This window comes from Hyperolius riggenbachi, chromosome 1, assembly GCF_040937935.1.
Source record: "Hyperolius riggenbachi isolate aHypRig1 chromosome 1, aHypRig1.pri, whole genome shotgun sequence".
Classification (NCBI taxonomy): Eukaryota; Metazoa; Chordata; class Amphibia; order Anura; family Hyperoliidae; genus Hyperolius; species Hyperolius riggenbachi.
The window spans coordinates 84190619-84216659 of NC_090646.1; the positions used below are offsets into that span (position 1 = coordinate 84190619).

Sequence of the window (26041 nt, forward strand, 5' to 3'; positions counted from 1 at the left end):
GAAGGCTGCCATATTTCCTTTTAAGCAATACCAGTTTAATGGAAGCCCTGCTGATCCTCTGCCTCTAATGATTTTAGCCATAGACCCAGAACAAGCATGCAGCAGCCCGGATGTTTCTGACATTATTGTCAGATCTGACAGATTAGCTGCATGCTTGTCTCTGGTGTTATTCATTCACTACTGCAGCCCAGTAGATTAACAGGGCTGCCAGGCAACTGGTATTGTTTAAAAGGAAATAAATATGACAGCCTCTCTATCCCTCTCACTTCAGTTGCCCTAAGGGATTACATTTTTTTTTAATTTTTTTAACATTACAGAGAACGTTATTTTTCAGTTAAATAAGAAAAACAATTATGCAAGCGCAGTTAATTTTAACACACTCAAATATGAAAATTAAAAAATACAATTGTTCAGAAGTTATTCATTAACAACCATTAACAAATATTAAAGGTGCAGATCTGGATGCATTACTTTATTCTAAGTGTAGAAAGAAAAGTGTTAAAAGATTACGCACTTAATTTAAATGTTCTCGTTAACCTGTAATATGTGGATAGAATAGTAATTATTTCTCTACCTAACGCAGGTTAGAATTGCCAAGGCCCCAAAGTTCTTACACCTAGATTGATGGTCAGTGAACTTTTGTATCTCCAACACCTGGCTATTACTTTTGGTGAAGTTTTTGATGGAGTTCCAACATTTTGTTCTGGGGCTTTATTGGATATTGCCGTAAGCAAAGGCTTCCTGACAGAACTATACTAATCTTGGGTTAATAATTGTTTCAGATGTTACAAGTAAAATCTATGCCTATCCCTCTTCTGACCTACACAGTTTATCACTTACCTGCATCTACATCCGAGATTACTCATCCCTTTTCAGCAACAAGATAACAGAGGAGCCAAAATAACAAAAGGGACCACACGAGCCCAAAAATCAACCTGGCAACAGAGGAGGCAGCGGCGGACCCACTCCCCCCACCCCAAGCAGAAACACGACCGTAGGTTTTCAGTCCAAAAACGTTTATTGGGTACTCCAAAATAAAGTGCAACGCGTTTCACAGGTTAAACCCGCTTCCTCAGGCAATACAGATAGGAGTGAAAAAAGCATCTGCTGTTAACATTAAAGCAGAGCGCCGCTACAGTCGCGTGTCCTGCCCGGAGGGAGCAAGCCCACCACCGCCCCCTCCACCACCAAACCAGTTCTCAAGCTCGTCTAGTCCCTTCCACTCCCCCGACGCCTCCGCTATCCTACCGCTACATTGAGTCCACCCTAGGTGGAGGGTTGTACCCACTTCCTTCTTCTACTACGGAGAGCGACTTCTTAATCCTGAGTGGGGTCAGGACAATCTCCTTAAAGAGGAACTCCAGTGAAAATAATGTAGCAAAAAAAGTGCTTCATTTTTTACCATAATTATGTATAAATGATTTAGTCAGTGTTTGCTCATTGTAAAATCTTTCCTCTCCCAGATTCACATTCTGACATTTATTACATGGTGACATTGTTACTGTGGGCAGGTTATTTAGCTGTTTCTAGCTGCTCTGTCTGTTACAGACAGCTAATAACAGCTATTTCCTGTCTCTGAACATTGTTACATTGTGGCAGTTTGCCAGCAGTACCGCGGTATTCAGAGCCTCTTGTGGGAGGGGTTTCAGCACAAAATCAGTCACACAGCGCCCCCTGATGGTCTGTTTGTGAAAATCATTGTCTTTCTCATGTAAAATGGGGTATCAGCTACTGATTGGGAAAAAGTTCAATTCTTGGTTGGAGTTTCTCTTTAAGGGGTTACATTTTAACTTTGAAGTGCACACAGCAGCCATTTCAGTGTGACGCACAATCTAGTTCCTTCAGCTACAACAATAAAAAATCGTTTTTCAGCACTGTTTTGTTATCACTGCAAATGTAATAATGCACGTCATCTGCAAAGTGCACAGCATGCGCATGATGGAATATTAACCTGCGCAACTAAGTGTGAAAGTACCATATAATATGATTATAACACATTCAACGCTAACATATTGTCTGTTGCACTGCACTGCAATGAATGTAGTGTGAAAATACCATTGACCCTTAAATTTAACTAAATGTAAATTAATTAAGGAAATGGCTTATTTTTTTCAATATTAGTTTATCAATTATTTAGTCAGTGTTTGCTCGCTGTAAAATATTTTCCTCTCCCTGATTGACATTCTTAAATTTAACCACTTTACAACGGAGGGGTTTTACCCCTGAAGCACCAGCGCAATTTGTACATTGCAGCACTGCTTCCATTCATTTTTTACTGTGATATGATTGGTTATTGGGGACTGGGGTCCCCATAACCAATCATTGCACTGCAGAGCGGGGGTGTGTACGCGCGGGTCGCGGGCTACACGTTTGTTTACATTCATATGTTATCAATGGAGACTGCTTCTGTTTGAAGCAGCCTCCATTGTGTCCGCAATCGGCGCGTCTAATTGGATTTAGGAACGCTTGTTCCTAACATCCAATTAGTCACCTGCTGTGCTGGCTGGCTGGAGTGTGCGCGCGAGGTCCCCGCCCACTCCCAGCCAGTAAACAAATAAGTGCGCCTTTCTCCGTCCCTGGGGGTGAAGCAGTGCGCAGAGGGACGGAGAAATTTAGCACTGGGGGGTAAAGTGGTTAACACAGATGACGACATCTTCACTGCTGGCAAGTTGCATCACTGCGGAATGTTTGTTTCTTGTGCGTTCTGAAGTGAGCAGAAACACCTGGTCTCCCAGGGTGCACTGGGAAGAGAAGGCTTCAAGATATCGTAGCCTAGGCTAAACAACACTGGGAGGGCGGAGCTACAATCTAAACATATAGGAAGTGTTTCTGATGCTGAAACCAGGATAATGTAATATTGGATATCCTGAATAATGTACTGCAATCTACTATATGTCATTGGGGTGTCACTTTAAGCTCCAGTATAATAAGCAACTATAGCCACTAATTTCCAGGAAAATGTATTTTGAAAAACTTTCTTAAACAAAGCATAAGGAGAACAGGATCAGACTTCTATAAATGGACACAACGTACCGGCTGAACAGGTTTCTGGGACGGTATTCTTGGTGGCAATGGAATAGTTCTTGGTTTAGGCTTTGTTAAGTTAAACTCTTTAACTTCTGTCACTTTCGATGTTTTCACTGGAGTAGAACCATCTACTGACTTTCTTTCCAGCCCATCTATTAAACTCAGAACCTCAGGCTGGCAGCTAGTGGAAAAACACACATATGGGTCACAGGTTTACATGAGAGGTTCAGGCATGCAATACAGAGAGACAGCTACTAGACTCATAAGACAAACAACCTGTAGGTCAGGTATATATATGTACTCATCTCTTCCTTCACCACCCAGAGCAGGAAACTATAGACACCTGTGGGATGACCTACTAAAGGTGGCCATACATCTGGCCATTTTGCAGCCTGATCGACCATCCAATTCACCAATTTAAAACTGGTGCAGCAACAAGCACGCCCGATCAACGACTCGACTGTTTCTGTACGAAACCCCGAATTCCCCGTGCGCGGGCAGCGGTGCTGCTATAAGAAGAGGCGGTTCGAGCTAACATATCTCTCTCTGATCAGATTCGATCACAGAAACATCTGTCTCAATCTGCCCATACATCGCTCGATGTATGAACGCCTTAAAGCCTGGTGCACAAAAACTGATATTCAGGCAACCGATCATATCGATCAGTTTTCTGACTGCTGGCTGATTGTTTGGAATCAGTTAAGCACTGTACAGAAGTATACGATGACTCATCTGACCAATCCCTTGTTCCAAATAAGTTAATTCACTGCAACTATAAACACGCAGGTTGTCTGATACCGCACACCATACCTAGGGTTATGCTGATGGATTCTACTGCCCCACAATGCGCCAATGTGAAGGTACAATTAGCAATGCAATGATATTGTGCAATGCAATGCACCACAATGCCCTACTGTGAACAAAGCCTCGACTCTTCCCAAGTAGTCCGTTACAGAAATCCCTTTAAAGTGTTACTGTTGGGCATAAAAGCAAAAATCTATTTTTTATTTTTATCTGGTAAACAAGTAATAAGGATGCTAACCAGGCAATCCAAAAGTTAAAATCTCTATTACTTTTCTTGTTGATAAATAATCATCCCCCAGTTTACCTGACTCTTATTTGGCACACACAAAATTTGCTACGCAAAAAAGGAAGTTGCAGGGCATGCTGGGTTGTCATCTTTTGCTTCTCTACTTGTATTTCTTTACTAGAGAAGCAAAAAAGGACAACCCAGCATGCCCTGCAACTTCCTTTTTGCATACCAAATTTTGTGTGTACCAAATAAGAGTCAGGTAAACTGGGGAATGATTATTCTTCAACAAGAAAAGTAATAGTGATTTTAACTTCTGGATTGCCTGGTTAGCATCCTTATTACTTGTTTACCAGATAAAAATAAAGAATTGATTTTTGATTTTATGTCCAACAGTTACACTTTAAGTCAAAGGACAGTCTGGTCATTCCAGCTGTGGCCATACACCAAACGTTACTCTATTCCTTCCTCGGTGACCAGACAGGGACAGAAGCTGCAGAGAAAGTGTTGCACCGACACTCACATGAGCAAGGGACTGATCCAGTTTTCCTTGACGTAGTTGGAATCATAGATCTGACTCCACTCATCCATTATCCAGGTGTTCAGGTTCAGGTGATCTAAGAAAAACCTAAGAAACTGAGAAGAGAGAACAGTGAATGTGAAAGTGAATTTCTTGCCATTTCTTTTTTTTATATTTACCAATACCTGTGCATTACTGACATGGCCTTAAAGGAAAGCCGCGTATTGTGCTAAACAAAAAGTATCCTTCTTGCATCAGTTTTTGTAATTCATTTTTGAATAACGTTTTTTCCCCGTGTATGATAGGCTTTGCAATACTGATGAAGGCAAAGGCCTCGTTCAGACGGGAGGCTTAATTGCTTTGCTTGTCGAGCAGTTCAGCATCCTGTCTGCCACCCACAAGTGCTACTCAAGTGCTATGGCAGCATTGGTAACACGATGCGTGGCAGCGCTGGGCATGCAGAGGCGTTACCCGGTGGCAGAGAGCATAGCTGCTCAGATATGACTCCATGGGGGAGGGGGCCTGTTTAATGATGGTACCGAGCACTAACAAGCACCCGACCAGTGCATGACAGCAGCTGACAGGCGGTGAGTTCACCACCTTCAGCAGCCCATATGAAAGAGCCCTTAACACCCGTCCACAACTCTGTCTTTGAGCACCTCTCCTTCCCACATCTTCTAACTCCCCACCACCTCCAGCCAAAAAAAAAATATTCACCAGAACCCCAAAAGTTCAAGTGACGATATTACGCTGGGTCTTCCACCCAAGTTCCTGCTGGCTTCTGGAGACAAGCCGCCACATTATCGCAGCAGTCTGGCTTATTGTTACAGAACTCTACATCCACCCAGTATATACTGCATAGCAATGTGGGGTCTGGTTTCTAAGATGTAATATATTTATGCAATGTAGGGATCATTTGGGGGGTGGGGGGGTGGGGTGGGGGTTGAGAGATTGCTCATCTGAGCTAAAGTGGCACGGAGATCCTTCAGTTTCATTGACTGTCAGACTGCATGATAGAGCCATGTAACTCCAAAGATAAAGACCCTCAGAGATGAGTATCGGGGGCGGGGGAGGAGTTAGTTAGTTGGGGGGTTGGCGTAGTTTAAAAAATTATGTCTTTGGGATTAAGGATGGACATCAGGCTTTAGGAAACCTCCCATGGGCATCCCCAAGTATAGCGGTTGGTTTCTCGTTCAAATCTGTCTACTTCCCAGAAACAGACTCACAGTTTTTTCCAGCATCCAAAAGCACTCTGCTTTACTACCAGAAAAAAAAACCTTGGTGGGATCTGTTGTTTGTGGCTGTTTGGCTATCTCATGATAGGACAAGACTACGGGGGATCACTGGGGATTTTTACTATGAACAAAGAATGTCAGTTTAAAGACTCTAGACCAGCACTTGACAAGTCCTATACAGGACCACTGTGTGTATAACATATCCCTTCTACACTGCTTAAAGCACCTGTCGCTGACATTATGGTCTATACTCAGTCGTATAGCAGGGACCAAATACATCAAGTATGCCTTTCATCTTCCAAAATACACTAAACCCTGGTACAAGCATCCAATTTTGATTAGCCGATGGCTGGCCACTTTTACCACTTCCATGTAGTATAAGAGTAGGCCTACAAAATCTGTTTATAGTATTTAATATCTCTTGGTCGTCATGCTACATGGAAGTGGTAAAATGGGCCATTCATTGGTATATCAAAATTAGATGTGTGTAACAGGCTTAAAGGGAACCAGAGAGGAAGCACCCTTGTGTATTTTACCATGTATATCAGTAAGAACATTAGAGAAAACACTTACCATGCTCTCTGTTTCGTCCTCACTGCTAAAAGTGTCTGTTAACAGCAGTCACAAGAATCCCAGACTGAGCAATTAAATCTGGCTTTGCTGGGAATGATTATTGCTGAGTCATTATAGCAAAGCCACAAGGGGGCAGGCTTGGGCTTGAAATAACACCACAGAAGACAGACTTAGCTATAATCTTTCTGTAGCAAAGCTAGACGGAGCAGCCTGACTTCTCAGTCGGGGATTCTTATCAGACGTGATAACAGTCAGATTACACAGAGAACAATGAAACAAAGGGCAGATTAGATGTTTACTGTCATGTTCCCACTGATTTATAAGGTAAAATACAAGAGGGTGCTTCATCTCTGGTTCTCTTTAACAATGTGAGAAAAACATACAAGGAGAGAGTTATCAAGATGGGTACGGAAGTGAAGCCATTTCCTGACAGCAACCATCCAGAATACTTGTTGACATTTATTTGGTTGCTATGGACAACTACTATATTCCTCTCCTTTATGCACTTGTTCTATATTATTATTATTATGTAATTATATATATATCACTGGCATTTCATTTTCTTCAGTGCTTTACAGGGTTTCAGGCCATGTCCATCGTACCACTAACAAAGCCTAAGGCCACTTTTGGCCTCCTATAGCAGTATTTTTTGGGATGTAGAAGGTAACTATTCTGAAATGCCTTACTGTTTTACTCAATAGCCACCCTGGTAGGTATTTGGACCATCAGGACTGGTGCCCACTAGCAGCGATTGCCGACGATCAGCAAAGTGCAGCAATAGTGGAGGGTGGATCTACTGCGGCAATTTCAAATCGATCCAGGAGTGACCACATTGAAGGAATCACACCCCTTCATGATCGCTACAGGAATCTTGATGAAGATCACAGGGTTTAAATCACAAGCTGTCACGATCTGTGACGATAGGTGGACGCAGAGAGTGTCTGATTACCGGTAATCTGCAGTATCACCGGCACACAGACGTATATCTGATTATGGGTGAGCTGCAGTCTCACCGACAATCCGATATATAAACTAACCCCTGCCCACTCAAGGTGTATAGTGATTGGTGCAACAGTAATAGGCACTACGCAGTGGCGAGACACACTGCTAGCGGCAAACTTCCGTCCAGCGGCAAGGGCCCGCTGGAGGAGGATAGTGAAACAAGCAAAACTCGGCAACAGAGTATCAATACAGCAAGGTACAGAATCAGGAGGCTAGGACGGAGTCTAATAACGAGCCGGGGTTCGGCAACAGGAGATCGGAATATCAAGGTACAGTATCACAGATCAGAGGCGAAAACGAGAGGTACAGCAAGGTCGGCAACAGGAGATCAGATTGGCAAAAGTACAAGAGGATTAGGCAAGAGCAAGGTCAAGAACGAGCAAAAAGGTCAAAGGCACAGATAAATCACAATGGTATGTTTCTTCCAGTACTTATATATTGGCAGTACCAATATATAAGTATACTGTGGATCCGAGAGCTAACACAGGTGTGATCGCTACAGCGGACACAGAATACTGACAGTCTGCTGCTTAAATGCAGACTGTCACTTCAGCAAACTCCACCCCCCCGATGATGTCAGGAAGGAGGCGGCAACTGTCCCGGCAGCCTGCTCATGTGATTTTCCTCCTCAGGGCATAAAGGGCGTGACGCTCCGTGCGTGCGCGCGTTGCCCTGCCCTGCTGAGACATGCTCCTGGTGGTACGCTGAGCGGAGGAGGATGCCGCCGGGACAGACCGGAAGTTCGGGGTCCCGATGACGTCAGCCGCGAGCGCGGCGTTCGCACTACCGCTGGCGGTGGGGGTGAGTCCATGCCTGACATTACCCCTCCCCTGAGGCGTGGTCTCCGAACGCGCCAATGAGGGTCTATCAGGGTTTGTATCATGAAATTCCCGTATGAGTTCCTGTGCATGAAATTGATGTGCTGGTACCCAGGATCTCTCCTCCGGACCATAACCCTTCCAATGAACCAGATACTGAAGAGAATTCTGAACAAACCGGGAATCCAGAATTCTCTCAACCTCATACTCAGGTTCACCGTCAACAAGCACAGGAGGGGGACCAGAGTCCACCTGTACTGCGGGTTTCAGCAATGACACATGAAATGTTCTTACTCCCCGCATTGACTGAGGTAATGTCACTTGATAAGATACCCTATTGATCCTTTTGGCTACAGGATATGGACCTATAAATTTAGGTCCAAGTTTAGCTGATGGCTGTCGTAAGGCGATATGCCGAGTGGAGATCCAGACAAGATCTCCGGGAGAGAACTCCCACTCAGGAGAACGCCTTCGGTCAGCCTGTTGTTTCTGGGCCGAGACTGTTTTCCTTAAATTATTATTAACCTCCCTCCAAAGAGTTCTTAGCGTCTCTTGCCAGACCTCTAGGGCAGGAAAAGGTGAGGACCTGACAGGGAGTGATGAAAACCTTGGTGACCTTCCATTGACAATTTGAAAAGGTGAAAACCCAGAGGAAGAACTCCGAAGATTATTATGGGCAAATTCAGAATATGGTAAGTACTGAACCCACTCTGTTTGATTGTCTGCCACATAACATCGGAGGTATTGTTCCAAGGACTGATTCATTCTCTCCGTTTGCCCATTAGTTTGGGGATGAAACCCAGATGAAAAGGAGAGGGTGATCCTTAATGCCTTGCAAAATTCTCTCCAGAATTCTGAAATGAACTGTACCCCCCTGTCAGATACTATGTTCTCAGGAACCCCGTGAAGACGAAGAATGTGGATTACGAAAAGATCTGCAAGTTCTTTAGCGGAAGGAAGTTTCTTCAAAGGTACAAAATGAGCCATCTTAGAGAATCGGTCCACAATGACCCAAATCACCGTATTACCGTCCGAGGGTGGTAATTCCCCCACAAAATCCATGGATACATGAGTCCAGGGCTCGGAGGGTATAGGCAGCGGCTGGAGGGTACCCATCGGAGATACACGTGAGGGTTTACTCCGTGAGCACACTGAACAAGACACAACAAAATCCTCAACATCACTCCTCCACGAAGGCCACCAGACGCTCCTGGACAATAATTCTCTAGTTCGAGCCACTCCAGGGTGACCAGCTAGCTTATGAGCATGAAAGAATTGAAGTATTTGTAATCTGAACTGTAACGGTACAAACATGAGGTCAGACGGTTTCCCTACTGGACTATCCTGTTGGTAGGGAAGCAGGACAGAGGCAATATCCCTCATAGAGTCTATACTGGCTACGACAATTTTCTCAGATAAAATTGGATCTGGTTCGGAGGGCAGTACTGATTCAATGTCAAAACATCGTGAAAGAGCATCAGCCTTGATATTTTTGCTTCCAGGTTTAAACGTGATGATGAAATCAAACCTAGAAAAGAATAAAGACCACCGTGCCTGCCTGGGATTTAACCTCTTAGCCCCCTTCAGATATTCCAGGTTCTTATGATCCGTATAGACCGTAATCACATGTTCCGCCCCCTCCAGCCAGTGTCGCCACTCCTCAAAAGCCAACTTCACGGCTAATAGCTCCCTGTTCCCGATATCGTAATTCCTCTCTGCCTCAGAAAATTTTTTCGAAAAAAACGCGCAAGGGTGAAGTCTCCCTTGTGATCCGGAGTACTGTGACAAGACTGCCCCAACCCCGATCTCTGATGCGTCTACCTCCACTATGAATGGCCTGGACGAATCGACATGGTGCAAAATGGGGGCCGAACAAAAGGCAGTTTTAAGACTCGTAAAAGCAGAAATGGCTTCGGGAGACCAACTGCTAACATTAGCCCCTTTCTTAGTCATGTCAGTGAGGGGAGCTACCAGAGCGGAGTACCCCTTTATAAATTTCCTGTAATAGTTAGCAAACCCCAGAAAACGTTGTAAGGCCTTTAGATCAACTGGTTGCGGCCAGTCTAAAACTGCCGCAACTTTACTGCTATCCATAGCTAACCCAGATCTGGAAATGATATAGCCAAGAAATGGGACTTCATTGACTTCAAACAAACATTTCTCCAACTTGGCATATAATGAATTCTCCCGTAACTTTTGTAATACATACTGGACCTGAGATCTATGTTCCCTGATATTGCGAGAAAAAATCAGAATGTCGTCCAAATAAACGACCACAAATTTCCCTACCACCTCCCTAAAAATGTCATTAACTAATTCTTGGAAAACAGCGGGGGCATTACACAGACCAAAGGGCATGACTAGGTACTCGTAATGCCCATCCTGAGTATTAAATGCCGTCTTCCATTCGTCACCCTGTCTAATTCTGACCAGATTGTAAGCTCCCCTGAGATCTAGTTTAGTAAAGATCTGGGCACCTGTGACCTGAGAAAAAAGATCATCAATCAGGGGGAGTGGGTATCGGTTCTTTATCGTTATGGCATTAAGAGCTCGATAGTCGATGCAGGGACGCAGCCCCCCATCTTTTTTCTTTACGAAGAAAAATCCTGCCCCCGCGGGTGATCTAGAGGGTCTAATGAACCCCTTATCTAAGTTTTCCTGAATGTACTCCCTCATGGCCACCTTTTCGGGTCCCGTGAGATTATACAGATGACCTCTAGGGGGCATGGTTCCTGGTCTAAGCTCGATTGGACAGTCATAAGGCCTATGAGGTGGTAGTGAATCGGCCGATCGTGGACAAAACACATCAGCGAAGGAGCTATAAGGCTGAGGTAAACCTTGAGGGGTTAATTGAGTGGAACGAAGAGGGCATTTTGATATGCAGTGCTTCTGACAGTAGGTTGACCAAGACAGCAACTGACCAGAAGACCAATCAATCTGTGGAGAATGTAACCGTAACCAGGGAAGGCCCAATATAATCGAGCAAGAAGGCATTCTGATAAGGTAAAATCGTAATTTTTCACAATGTAAAACCCCAACGGTGCAGATTAATTCAGGAGTGATAGAGACAGGTTGACTATCTTGTAATGGGGAATCGTCGATTGCAGTGACTATGATACGTTTCTCAAGAGGAACCACCGGTATGCCTAATTTAAGTGCTAAATTATAATCCATAAAATTGGCTGCAGCGCCCGTATCAATAAAAGCCTGCAGTGCAATGTCTTGTTTGTCCCAAGAAATGGAAATGGGAAATAAGATTTTATCTTTTGGAGGTACGGAATTCTCGCCCAGGGTAGTACCCCCGACTAACCCTAGGCGGAGAAGTTTTCCGGCTTCTTGGAACAAACAGAGGCAATATGACCCTTGTCCCCACAATATAAGCACAGACCCTCTTTTCTCCTTCTCAATTTCTCTGTCTCGGATAATTTAGAGTGACCCAGCTGCATGGGCTCCTCAGTAGAAGAGGAAGTGGTAACACTTGTGGAAGGTTGTGAGCGCATGAAGGGTCGCTGCCTGGTAGACCTGTGAAAACGTACTCTGCGGTCTATTTTGATGGCAAGACTTATGGCCTCATCTAAAGTTCTAGGTTCAGGATGACTTAGCATTAATTCCGACACAGAATCAGACAACCCCGTTAGGAAGCGATCCAAAAGAGACTGCGCCTCCCACCTGGTAGAAAATGACCATTTGCGGAATTCCGCAGCATAGGTTTCCACTGAATTCTGACCCTGTTTGAGTCTTTTTAGTTTCCTCTCAGCTGTGGCGGAAGTATCTGGATCGTCATACACGACCGCCATGGCTTCGAAAAAATTTTCTACAGAGGTAAGAGCCTCATGACCCAAGGGTAGGCTATAGGCCCATGTCTGTGAGTCTCCTTGTAAAAGGGTTTTTATGAGCGTGACCCTTTGCAACTCAGAACCAGAGGAAATGGGACGCATTTGAAAATATGATTGACACCGATCCCGGAAATTACGGAAATCGGAGCGTTCTCCTGAAAACAATTTGGGTAACGGCATTTTGGGTTCAACCGGTAATACAGGAGCGGGATTAACTGGTGCTTGCAGGTTTTGCACAACCTCAGCTAGTCGGTTAAGCTGGACCTGCTGATCTTTAACGGTCTGGTTTAATTGAGCGACGACTGTCGTCAAAGTGTTAACCTGCTGGACCAGAGCATCCATTTTTTGGTCCGCTGTACTGTCACGATCTGTGACGATAGGTGGACGCAGAGAGTGTCTGATTACCGGTAATCTGCAGTATCACCGGCACACAGACGTATATCTGATTATGGGTGAGCTGCAGTCTCACCGACAATCCGATATATAAACTAACCCCTGCCCACTCAAGGTGTATAGTGATTGGTGCAACAGTAATAGGCACTACGCAGTGGCGAGACACACTGCTAGCGGCAAACTTCCGTCCAGCGGCAAGGGCCCGCTGGAGGAGGATAGTGAAACAAGCAAAACTCGGCAACAGAGTATCAATACAGCAAGGTACAGAATCAGGAGGCTAGGACGGAGTCTAATAACGAGCCGGGGTTCGGCAACAGGAGATCGGAATATCAAGGTACAGTATCACAGATCAGAGGCGAAAACGAGAGGTACAGCAAGGTCGGCAACAGGAGATCAGATTGGCAAAAGTACAAGAGGATTAGGCAAGAGCAAGGTCAAGAACGAGCAAAAAGGTCAAAGGCACAGATAAATCACAATGGTATGTTTCTTCCAGTACTTATATATTGGCAGTACCAATATATAAGTATACTGTGGATCCGAGAGCTAACACAGGTGTGATCGCTACAGCGGACACAGAATACTGACAGTCTGCTGCTTAAATGCAGACTGTCACTTCAGCAAACTCCACCCCCCCGATGATGTCAGGAAGGAGGCGGCAACTGTCCCGGCAGCCTGCTCATGTGATTTTCCTCCTCAGGGCATAAAGGGCGTGACGCTCCGTGCGTGCGCGCGTTGCCCTGCCCTGCTGAGACATGCTCCTGGTGGTACGCTGAGCGGAGGAGGATGCCGCCGGGACAGACCGGAAGTTCGGGGTCCCGATGACGTCAGCCGCGAGCGCGGCGTTCGCACTACCGCTGGCGGTGGGGGTGAGTCCATGCCTGACACAAGCGTTGCGAAAAAAGTGCCTCTAGTGGGCCTTGGGCCTTAAAGGGAACCAGAGATGAACGTTTCACACAAAATAAACATATCAGTTGATAGCTTGTAAAGAATAAATGCTCTACCTGATAATTTCGCCGCTCTGGTGTGCTTTTTTTAGTGTTTTTTAGCCATTATTGCTCCAGGAAAAATCAAATATGGCCGCCGGCTCATATCCCTTCTGCTTCCGGGTTATGAGTTGTTCTGGGTGTGCTGTCTAGGCTATATGAGACTAGGCTGCTATCTAGGCTATATGAGAAAGGCTACTGCAGCCTTTCATCTGTGTGCTTTAATTTTGGTATGATGTGCAGCTGCCTGTAGGAAGTGTCTCTCATAGGAAGGAAACTGCAGTCATCATCATTATCTATGCAGGGAGCACAGAGATCATATTGCAGCCACACTTGTCTGTTTCAGAGATTCTCTCTCAGCAGGAGCAGCCCCTCCCATGTCATCACAGCTTTCAGTATGCAAAGCAGGAAATCTGAGTCAGAAGGTGGCAGGCTTGGGCTTGAAAAGAGTCCACGGAAGAGTGACTCAGCTATAATGTTTCCAGGTCAAACCTAGACTGAGCCAGTCTGGGGATTCTTATCACAGCTGTTAACAGACTAATTAAGCAGATAAGAATGAAACTAAAAGCAGGGTAGGTGTTTACTGTCATGTTCCCACTGATAAATGTAATAAAATACATGAGGGTGCTTCGTCTCTGGTTCTCTTTAAAGAAGTTTGGCCAAAGACTACTTCCTTGTAAAGTACTATTTCCAAGCAGGATTTCAAACCCTGGTCTCCTGCATAAAAGGTGATACTCTTGACAAATATACTATCCAGCCACTACAGTATATTATCTAACGAGAGTGTTTCTAAACACTTTCACAGAAGACTGGGGTACACTAAAGGTCACACCTCCATTTTCATACAACATATGCCGGTCTCTGGGATATACATATCAGCACCAGACTACGCGTTTCACAGCTCTGACGTAAAAACCTGGTATTTCTGGCAAGCTGTAACTATTCTGATGAGTGAGAAGTTGCGAGGAGCAGAAAGATCTAATTATAGGCTGCTAATGTGCGAGATGCAAATGTTCATTAGTGCAGAGGCGGGGGTATGATGTCACCGGCGAGGGGGTCTCACAAGACACCTGCTGCACTTATCTGCATTGCTGATACCGCAGCTACATCTGTAAGAAATGGATTTCTGGTCCTCAGAATCCAAAATTATAACAAGCCAGCATATTATTGGCTCAATGGGAAACTGCATTTTATATACCCAGCAAATAAAGGCAAAGAAAACAAAGCATGGGGATGACACATAAGTGGCATGCAGGGTTACTGCTGAAGCCACTATGACTCTGTAATTGCCTCTGCTGTTCCTCTAGCTGCACGAGTCAGTCGCGTAGGGGGCTATTTTCCAGAGCAACTAATTAGCTTCCCCTTAACCCCCCTGGCGGTATGATTGCTGCGGCTGCGCGGCCGCCAGGGTTTTTTTTTAACCTTTTTTTTTTTTTTTTTTTTTTAGCATGTAGCTAGCCTAGCCTAGGGAAGCTACATGCTTCCCCCCTCCCTGCGGCGTCCCCCCGTCACCACCGATCGCCGCCGGCGCCGCTTGCCCATAAGGAAATCCCGTTCTGAACGGGATTTCCTTGAGGGCTTCCCCCGTCGCCATGGCGACGACCGGAGTGACGTCACCGACGTCACACGGAGTCCCGATCCACCCCATAGTGCAGCCTGGCGGCGATTGGCCAGGCTGCGCAAGAGGTATGCGGGGGGGGGGGCCCTGTTTAGCGGCGGGTAGCGGCGCATCTGCTGCGGCGATCGGACCAAACACGCAGCTAGCAAAGTGCTAGCTGCATGTTTGAAAAAAAAATTATGCAAATCGGCACCGCAGGGCCTGAGCGGCACCCTCCGGCAGCTTACCCCGTGTCACACACGGGGTTACCGCTAAGGAGGTTAAAGTGTACTGTAACTGTCGGGCATAAAATCAAAAATAATTTCTTTATATTTATCTGGTAAACAAGTAATAAGGATGCTAACCAGGCAATCCAAAAGTTAAAATCACTATTACTTTTGTTGTTCCCCAGTTTCCCTGACTCTTATTTGGTACACACAAAATTTGCAGGGCATGCTGGGTTGTCCGTTTGTGCTTCTCTGCTTCCCCTCAGACTTAACTAATGCAGCCTGATTGGCTGAAGCCTCTTTCCCTCCTGTTTTCCCCTCCCACACCTCTGTTCCTCTCTGATTAGCCAATATTTCTCATGCTGAGACACATATGTTATGTAGTAGAGCAAGTATTTATCTACTTATATATGTGTTTGTTTTCTGAGATAGTATGACTGACAGTTCCTCTTTAAAAGGAGCCTGAGGTGTGAGACCTATGGAGGCTGCCATATTTATTTCCTTTTAAACAATAATAGTTGCCTGGCAGTTCTGCTGATCACACACCTGAAACAAGCTTGCATCTAATCTTTTCAGGTTTGTCATAGGCATTGCATGCTTGTTCAGGGTCTATGGCTTAAAGTATTAGAGGCAGAGGATCAACAGGACAGCCAGGCAATTTGCATTGTTTAAAAGGAAATAAACATGTCAGCCTCCATATCCCTCTCACCTTGGGTTGCCTTTCACAAACTGTTTGGGTCCTTTTCCACTAGGCATGGTTCAATCCGAAAATTAAATGATCCAAAATCAGATTATGTCTGTTTTGCCAATTACAACAGCACAGTGATTAACATGTAAATTGCAGTGCTGTTTTTCCACAAGAGCAATTGCCAGCCTGTACGATTTTTGGTGTGTTTGCACTCCCATACTACCATAGGAAAATCTCATAGCAATCGTGCTGCAATGTGAATTTCACAGTGATTTGGCAATTCAAGCCGGTTTCTCTGCTTTTTATCCCGTTGGAAATCGCAATCGTGCTGTACACCTGACGGATCATGGCGCAATTGTGGCTAGATCACGGTAGTGGAAATGGAAGGAAATGCGATTGCATTGCTGCGTGATTGCGCATACATTTGCATTTCCTAGAGAAAAAGGGCCCCTTTATCTCATAGTTATAGTTTTTGATGATTTGCTTTATCTCATGAGTCACTTAATTTACACTCAAAAAGATTTTAAGCTCAATTATACCAAGAAACGAATGCAAACGCATAAAATTACACACAAGTTAATTCAGTCGAAGTTACTGAATTAGTCAAGACGGCTTTTCAGATCCTGAAGGCCATACGAGTTTTTGTGGTGATTTTTCTGACAATTGATGATTTTTTGACCGATTGTTTCTCATGACATGGGTACAGGTGCACGATTGCGCGAATGTCGCCAAGCGATAATGACCGTAACGGCAGATCGGGTCTTTAAAGAGACTCCGTAACAAAAATTGCATCCTGTTTTTTATCATCCTACAAGTTCCAAAAGCTATTCTAATGTGTTCTGGCTTACTGCAGCTCGTTCTACTATCACCATCTCTGTAATAAATCAACTTATCTCTCTCTTGTCAGACTTGTCAGCCTGTGTCTGGAAGGCTGCCAAGTTCTTCAGTGTTGTGGTTCTGTGATGCATCTCCCCCCTCCAGGCCCCTCTCTGCACACTGCTGTGTGTTATTTAGATTAGTGCAGCTTCTCTCTGCTCTATCTTTTACAAGCTGGATAAATCCTCCTCTGAGCTGCCTGGGCTTTCACATACTGAGGAATTACATACAGGCAGAGCTGTCTGCAGGAAGAAATAGCCTGTCACTTCAGTGGATGATAGCTGCAGAGGGAAAGAAACACAAATGATCTCTTGAGATTCAAAAGGAATGCTGTATACAGCCTGATTGTGTATGGATGTATTTTCTATGTGTGGACATACTGTACATCAACCTACTTCCTGTTTTGGTGGCCATTTTGTTTGTTTATAAACAAACTTTTTAAAACTGTTTTTAACCACTTTTAATGCGGCGAGGAGCGGCGGAATTGTGTCAGAGGGTAATAGGAGATGTCCCCTAACGCACTGGTATGTTTACTTTTGTGCGATTTTAACAATACAGATTCTCTTTAAGATACCCAGCGACTCCAGCACAAAGTACCGTGATCGCTTGAACTCTCGTTCGTGCCCCTCCTCTTGTTTCCCCCCATTCCCTTTAGATTGTAAGCTCGCAAGGGCAGGGCTCTCTTCCCCTTTTGTGTCTTGGAAATCATTATACATTTTATTCATCATGTTACTTTTATCACTGTCATTACCAATTCTAATTGGTATACTATCATTTTTTGTATTTTGTCACTAATTATGTATCTTGTATATTAGTGTACACCATTGTCTGTATTATTATGTACCCCATGCTTGTTTCTTACTTTGTACAATGCCACGGAATATGTTTTCGCTTTATAAATGAATAATAATAATAATAACAACTGTGTGCTGTTGCATGTTCCCGTGGACAGGGAGATGGATCGGGGAACCTGGTTCGTCAGGAGGCATTGCTGTGAGGTTCCCCTGATCCATTGTCAGGTGAGTATTAAGATTTTATTTACGATTTAGGATCACTGTGAAGTGGGTTTCAGTGGGTTTGCTATAAATAATATTTTCTAGCTGCACCATTATCAGCATTATCCACTGAGCTGCCATGTCTTTATCCAGCCGCAAACATTTGTCAACATTCCAGGCATTCTTCCGTATGCTTTAGTTGCCACTGGCTCGCTTGGCCATATATATTTAGAAGGAAGTAGGCGCAGTCCTGCTATACACCCCACCCTCTATGTCCTTTCAGTGAAGAGACTTTGTGCATGTGCCGCAAGGGGGACTCGCCCCGTCAGTCAATGCGCAATGCTGCTTTGGCGCGTGGTCACGGTAATTTGCACAAACACTTGTGGCCTGCATGCCTTCATATATCATTAGTCTCTGGATCTTGTTGATAATGCTGGGAACACACGATGCAATTTCCTGTCCGATCGATGAGTAATCTGACAGGTAGTTGCATCGTGTGTGCATGTCCAACCTGCTCCCGATCGATAAAGGGATCGATTTTCCGATGATAACTTTGCAAAATCAATCCCTTTCTCAATTGGAAATGGATCGGACATGTCAGAAATAATCGCCCGATTCCTGCCGATCGGGCGGGAAATTGTATCGTTGTTCCCAGCATTAGTGAACATTAAATTGAAGGAAAGATGGACTGGGCATTTAGTACCTTCCTTTTTATGGCCTAGCAGAAAAACTGCTGAATTTGTGGTATAGCACCCATTAACCATACAATCCGATTCGATTGTTATGATTGATCGAAAATCACCGGTTGTGCCACCTAATGCGGAAGTGCAGCAATCCCTGGATAGATTTGTGGCATGATTAGCGGCCGTTTGGAAGCAGTGTACAATGAACTGTACAATGCTTCCGATTTGCGTTTTTTGTTAAAGCTGGGGAAATAAAGATTAAAAAAAAAAAAATCACTAGACCTTGTTTCCGCCAGCTTGCGGCGCATAGCCCCGACCCCAGACAAGAGGTCATAAGCTCTTCTCTACTGCCGATTGCTAGGGGGCGGGGCTACGAGTCAGAAGTGATTTTGCAGCACTCCTATCTTTAGTATTGGAGAGCAATTGCTCCAAAAATGCTCAGCACCCATGATTGTTATTCCACCCAATCGCAATCAAGGGTTCAGCACCATTCACTTTCATCAGCAAAGTGCTTTATGGCATTACCGGGAATCATCAGCGATCCTAAAGTGCTGCTGAAATCACTCAAGTGGGTCCCAGGTCAGAACAACGCTATTTGGGGATATCCCATAACTTGCAAGTAAATGCCAATTATATGAGAACTGGGGCACTTCCTGATTCTGCTTGGCCCAGATCTATGCTGCATACAATTTGCATGCAAGCCACAATCACTTGCATCTCATTGACTATCTCTAATAACTGCATATTCTTCCAGCCTTGTTTTGTTTGAACTATTTCTATTTATTCTGGAACTGCAGCAGTGTATGAAGATAAATCCCATCAGATCTGTAAACAAAATGGAGTAAGACTTACCTTGCCCATCTTGCCGACATCTTGACTCTTGACAATTTTACCCAACAACTGAAGACCAAACTCTTCCAACTTAAAAGTGGTGATGTAGCCAATCACTGCAGAAGCAATACAAAACATGAAAACACAGAATTATACTTAGACTACAGAGGAAATCATAATCTTCTGGACTGGCAGAAGAGCTGCCCAAGCCAAGGTCTCCCGCCCCCATGTGTCTTCTCTCCATGCTGTGGGGCTCATCCCTGTGTCATGTGACAAATGCTAGACCCAAACACTAGAGGCCTACACACCAGACCTCAAGTGTTTGGAGTTTAGACACAAGGGGAGGAGTGGCCATGGCATGCAGAGAAGACACAGGGGGATGAGTGGCTGTGGACAGATCAGAGTCTCGGGGCACGGCAGGCGGCGCCACAGATTTTCTATAGAATTTCATGTTAAAATCCATTGAAAATCTGTGTAGTGTGGATTCGATCACAGAGGCATCTTTATTAGTTTATGGCCACATTTCGACAGCTATAAGCAATGTTATATAAAAGGGAACCTGAAGCGAGAGACATATGGTGGCTGCCTTATTTAATGTTAATACCAGTTGCCCGGCATCCTGCTGATCTCTTTGGCTTCAGTCAGAGGCATAGCTTAGGAGCTATGGGCTCCAGTGCAAGTCTTACATGCCCCCCCCCCCCCCCCCCCTCCGGACTCTATACATAACAATTCATATGACGTACCAAAACCTGCCAAGGACAGCCACAATATCAATCAGGTGCAAGATGGGATGGGGAACAATTTGTTAATGATTACTACTATTCAAAACATCTATGTAAATGACCATTATCAGCAAAGGACCAATAAAAAGGTAATACTGCAGTTGAGGGAGGTTCCCTTGGGGCCCCTCTAGCCCAAGGGCCCTGTTTTAATCGCAACCTCTGGATCCCCTATTGCTATGCCACTTCAGTAGTATCTGAATAACACACCTGAAACAAGCATGCAGCTAATCCAGACAGATTTCACTCAGAACATCTGATCCATAGCTCCCAACTGTCCCTCTTTCGCAGGGACAGTCCCTCTTTGGGAGCCCTGTCCCTCTTTCCCCCTCATTTGTCCCTATTTCTGGACTTTGTCCCTCTTTCTATATAAATATATGTATTTATCTACTAAACCATGTATTTGATTGACTCTAAACTTTATTCCCATCCTTTAAATTGATATATTACTAATTGTAAAATGTTACTATGAAGGAAAATGAACCAGGATAGAAAGGACCAGTGTGGTTTGAATTATAAAACAATATATTTTTCTTATGAAATCTTTATGGTATGCGTGACTAGGGGTGTGACAGGGGCGTGGTCAGGGGTGTGACAGGGGCGTGGCTTAAGTGTCCCTCTTTCTCATCTCAAAAAGTTGAGAGGTATGCTGATCTGCATGCTTGTTCAGAGTCTATGGCTAGTATTAGAGGCAGAAGATCAGCAGGACAGCCAGGCAACCTACACTTTATTAGGCATACCTTAAAAAATGAAAAACAATATTAAATTAAACCAAAACTATAATCCACTAGTTAGCAGTACTTATGTATGTAAATAAACTGCTAGTTGTGGTTGTATTTATAATCCAGCACCAAAACAGGCAGCTTTCCTGCTTATCATACCTGAAAGTGTAAAGTAAGTGACTCATGCTGCTAGCTCACCTTTCTGATCACTGAAGGATCTGTGAGGAGTGTGAAAACATAGCTGAAGCAGGACTCTATAGGCTAATATCAAATCCTAATACACCCCCTGCAGATGACGTGCAGCTTGACTTCTGCTTCAATTGCATTTTCACATAGCTCCTCACAGTTCATCACGCAGCCTTCAGTGACAGGAAATTTGAGCTGAAAGGAGGAGTCACAAGCTTCAGACTATCAGACAAGATAGGCTGGAAACACAAGGCAAAGTTGTCTGTAGCTCTTTTGCTGCTGGATCAAAAATTCTACCACATGTATACTTTATGTTATATACAGGAGTACTTTCTGCTGAAGAATTCTGTTCTTTTCCCGAAGATATGTTTTACGGACAGTCTTCAGAAGTTCTTATCACTCATAACCATTCCAGGGCTGTGGAGTCGATACAAAAATAATCCGACTCCTCGGTTTATGAAACTACAAATTTCGACTCCAGGTACCGAAAATTGCTCCGACTCCTCAACGCCAACTTCTCAGTCTAATTTTTACAAAGGCTATGGATTTGATTCAAAAATCATCCAACTCCTAAGATTATTGAAACCACTGACTATGACTTCAGGTGCCCAAAATTACTCCGACTCCACAGCCCTGAACCATTCTGGATGAAAATGTCAAGTGGGGTAGGTGGGAGGAGACAGCCCACAAAAAAAATCTGATAATGGAGGATTATAGCAATAATTAATCTTAGCTAGACTGAGAGATAGGGTGCAGTGGCTGGATAGTGTAATGGTTAAGGGCTCTGCCTCTGACACAGGAGACCAGGGTTTGAATCTCGGCTCTGCCTGTTCAGTAATTCAGCACCTATTCAGTAGGAGACCTTAGGCAAGTCTCCCTAACATTGCTACTGCCTTTATAGTGCGTCCTAGTGGTTGCAGCTCTGGCGCTTTGAGTCCACCAGGAGTAAAAGCGCAATATAAATGTTCTGTGTTTGTCTGTGTCAAAAAGCACAATTTTATTGGATACAAAAAGACAATGCGTTTCGTGGGTCGTACACGCTTCTTTAGGTCAGGTTTACAGTGTCTTAGTATAGAACATCAGGAACGACTAAAATAGCAGGGCACCTGCTGAGGGCATTATTTTCTCACTCTGCTCGCTTTGTGCTGCGCCGTTGGCACTCCTCCCCCCAGGGCCGCGCCTGGGAGGGTGCTGCGGGTGCATTGCAACCAGGCGCCTGTCTCTGACAGGCGCCGCCCGGCCGCCGCTCACCCCCTCTGTCCGCGGCTCCCTCCCTCCCTCCCTCTAGCCGCCGCCGCCGCGTCACTCAGACCTCGATCAGGTGGCGACCAATCGTGCGGGCACTAGGACCTAGCACACCGCACTGATATGCGGAAGTGACATCACTTCCGCATATAGAGTGGGTGCGTCCGGCGCCCGCTCGTACTGGTCAGGTCGCCACTGATCCTGAGGTCTGACGCTGTAAGGTAAGGGGGGAGCGGCGGCGGCGGCTAGAGGAGGGGCCTCCCTGTCACTCACTCACTACCTAAAGGGGCTCCCTGTCACTCACTCACTACCTAAAGGGGCTCCCTGTCACTCACTCACTACCTAAAGGGGCTCCCTGTCACTTACTCACTGCCTAAAGGGGCTCCCTGTCACTTACTCACTGCCTAAAGGGGCTCCCTGTCACTCACTCACTGCCTAAAGGGGCTCCCTGTCACTCACTCACTACCTAAAGGGGCTCCCTGTCACTCACTCACTACCTAAAAGGGCTCCCTGTCACTCACTACCTAAAGGGGCTCCCTGTCACTCACTCACTCACTCACTACCTAAAGGGGCTCCCTGTCACTCACTCACTACCTAAAGGGGCTCCCTCTCACTCACTCACTACCTAAAGGGGCTCCCTGTCACTCACTCACTACCTAAAGGGGCTCCCTGTCACTCACTCACTACCTAAAGGGGCTCCCTGTCACTCACTCACTGCCTAAAGGGCTCCCTGTCACTCACCGCCTAAAGGGCTCCCTGTCACTCACTGCCTAAAGGGCTCCCTGTCACTCACTACCTAAAGGGGCTCCCTGTCACTCACTGCCTAAAGGGCTCCCTGTCACTCACTGCCTAAAGGGCTCCCTGTCACTCACTGCCTAAAGGGCTCCCTGTCACTCACTGCCTAAAGGGCTCCCTGTCACTGCCTAAAGGGCTCCCTGTCACTCACTGCCTAAAGGGCTCCCTGTCACTCACTGCCTAAAAGGCTCCCTGTCACTCACTGCCTAAAGGGGGTCCAGGCTGGCTACTTATACTGGGGACACTGGCTGTTTGTCATTATGTGCATTTACGGGTGAAAAGCTGTCTCTTATGTGCATTTACTGGTGAAAAGCGGTTTCTTATTATGTGCATTTACTGGTGAAAAGCGGTCTCTTATTATGTGCATTTACTGGTGAAAAGCTGTCTCTTAATATGTGCATTTCCTGGGGAAAAGCTGTCTCTCATTATGTGCATTTACTGATGAAAGGCTGTCTTTCATTACGTGCATTTACTGGTGAAACGCTGTCTCTTATGTGCATTTAGTGGGGAAATTTTGTCAGTAAAAATCTTTTGTCAGTAAATTTTTAGGTATTTGTCAGTAAAAAATAACGTGAAAGGTTGGCAACACTGGCAGGCTGCGCGGCGCAAAGGGAAAGATACAGGCAGCCCACCTCACGCTTGGGCTTGGCGGGGGGAGGAGCCGACGACAGCGAGCTAGAGTAGGGTGGCCGCAGGCAGCCATAAATACGCAGTGTGTGACTGCGTCGCACTCGCAGAGCCTCTCAGCCTGAGTCAGTCCAGAGACTAGCAGACTCGCAGGCAGCCAAAGCCAGCCAGGAGCAAGCCCATGGAAGAGGGGTAGGAATGGGGTATCACATGCATGCGTAAAGAGGTGGAAGGTGTGGGTGTGATTAGGCAGGACATGGGTGTGGTTATGTGGTTGGGCGCGGTTAATTTAACCACTCCCATAGGCGCCAGAGAAAATCTTGCACCCAGGTGCAAGGCACCCCAGGCTCACCCCTGCCTCCCCCCATCGTAGCAACAGATCTTGTTGCTAGCCTTAGAGCCCCGATCCCTGGCATGCGACAGGCCTCGTCTATGTGTACAAGGCTGAATAGCACTACTCAGTGGTTATCACTTATCTGAAAACCGGGTACAGACAGGAACATCGCAGATACCACTCAGATGTGCCAATAACATATCATTATGTGGGTCAAATTGAGGAAAGTAAAATGGGCAGACACCACCACAGACAAGAAGGTGAGTTTAGAGGAAATGGATAATGCACGGGAAAATTGACAGCCCAGCAGTGAGAGCTGTGAATGTGCTGCAAGTAAACAATGCTCACATGTAAACAACAGGCACCCAGCAGGTCCAACAGTCTACTCAGAGGAGCAGAAAGTCAGCAATGCATCATAAGTACATTATTTATCAGGAGAAAATTGTGTTTGACTCGTCGTTTTATACGTTCACTAAATGATCTAATTATTATGGCACTATAACAGTAACACTTACCGAGATACAAACAATGCTCTGACTGCAAAGAATGCTTCCCATCTCTGGCATAGAATGCATGAACAACAATGTCCAGCACATCTCTGTACTGTACACATCCTGCCAGAATCTCAAGAACAAACTCTTCTTCGGTGCCACTGAGAGTCTAAAAAGAAATATGACATCATTAATTGTAAAGCCTTCTAATGTTGGTGGAAACAGCCATCCCTTCAGCTTCACGCTATACAGTTTAAGGATTGATGTCAAACTTGTATTTCAGCTTTATTGTATGCACATAAACCATTCAGCAGCGTCCCTCACAGAAACTGCCAAATAAGTGTGTTTATGTCTGCTGGCAGTTCCTCAATCCATCTGTAACAGAGCAACAAGGGATCTTGCTCGCACTAGCTAAAAAGTCACGCAGCAGGATACAGTTACAATAAATGGCTTCAGCCAGCCACTAACCATGAGTGAAAGAAAAGTTGTTATTATTCATGTTATATTAAAAATGGTTAAAGGGAACCTAAACCGAAGAGGGAAAAGAGTTTCACTTATCTGGGGCTTCTACCAGCCCACTGCAGCCACCTATGACACCCACCAATCCTCCGGTCCCCGGCAGCGGCTAGGTTTCGTTTTGCTTGATGGCCACCTGATGGCCACTGTGCCTGCGCAGCCCTGGACGCACACTTCCTCATTCACGCTCCTGTCCGCGTGAGTGTGAACACGCGCACCGCCAGTTGCAGCAAAACAAAACCTAGCCGCGGTGTGGGACCGGATGATCGTTGATTGACTTTGCGTGCAAAGGGCAGCTGGTAGAAGCCCCAGGTAAGTGAAATTCTCCCCCCCCCCCCTTCGGTTTAGGTTCCCTTTAAGGTCTCTTTCACAGTGGGATGGTGCGTTTGATGCGACGTTAAAGGGATACTTAAGTCTGGCCAAAAAAATGAGTTTAACTCACCTGGGGCCCCTGCAGCTGATCGGTGCCCTCGCAGCTCCGCTCCGATGCTCCTGGACCCGCCGGCGACGACTTCCGGTTTCGCCTTCACCGGCCGACAGGCATGGGAACGCGAGTGATTGTTCGCGTTCCCAGCCACAATAGCACCCCCTATGCGACTATTGCGGCAAGAAGGGCGTGCATAACGTGCCCCTAATGCAGCGCATTGAAAGACTATAACTTGGACGTTAAAGTACATTCTTTAGCCCTGCATTTGGTGCGCCGTTTTCGTCGCATACTGATGGAACGAAAATGGCGCATGCGATGCATTTAAAAAAAAACAAAAAACATTACTGAGCATGTGCAACACACATAACACAGCAAATGTATTGCTTAACACACAGCATGCAGCACTTTCTAAATATTGCTACACGTTACACACAACGCAACGTGCGCACTGTGAATGTCGCTCAGACTTTGTATTGCTGTGCGTTAGTCCAAGTTAAAACATTTTCTAACGTGCGACTTTAACGTCCCACTGTGAAAGAGGCCTTAGAAATAATCAAATCTGTCAGGGTATGTAAACTTATGAGCACAACTGTAATATTGTCAAG

The 26041-nt window shown here is 45.5% G+C and overlaps 1 protein-coding gene across 1 annotated transcript in view; it reads right to left on the minus strand.

Annotated features, from left to right (window-relative positions):
- Positions 1 to 26041, minus strand: part of CFAP99 (cilia and flagella associated protein 99) — a 116661-nt gene that overhangs the window by 64502 nt on the left and 26118 nt on the right. The window contains exons 3-6 of the mRNA XM_068275916.1: positions 24518 to 24662; positions 19336 to 19430; positions 4581 to 4693; positions 3034 to 3208 (exon numbers count right to left, since the gene is read on the minus strand). Coding sequence (XP_068132017.1) covers positions 3034 to 3208; positions 4581 to 4693; positions 19336 to 19430; positions 24518 to 24662 — 528 coding nt within the window. The remainder of the gene's footprint in view (positions 1 to 3033; positions 3209 to 4580; positions 4694 to 19335; positions 19431 to 24517; positions 24663 to 26041) is intronic.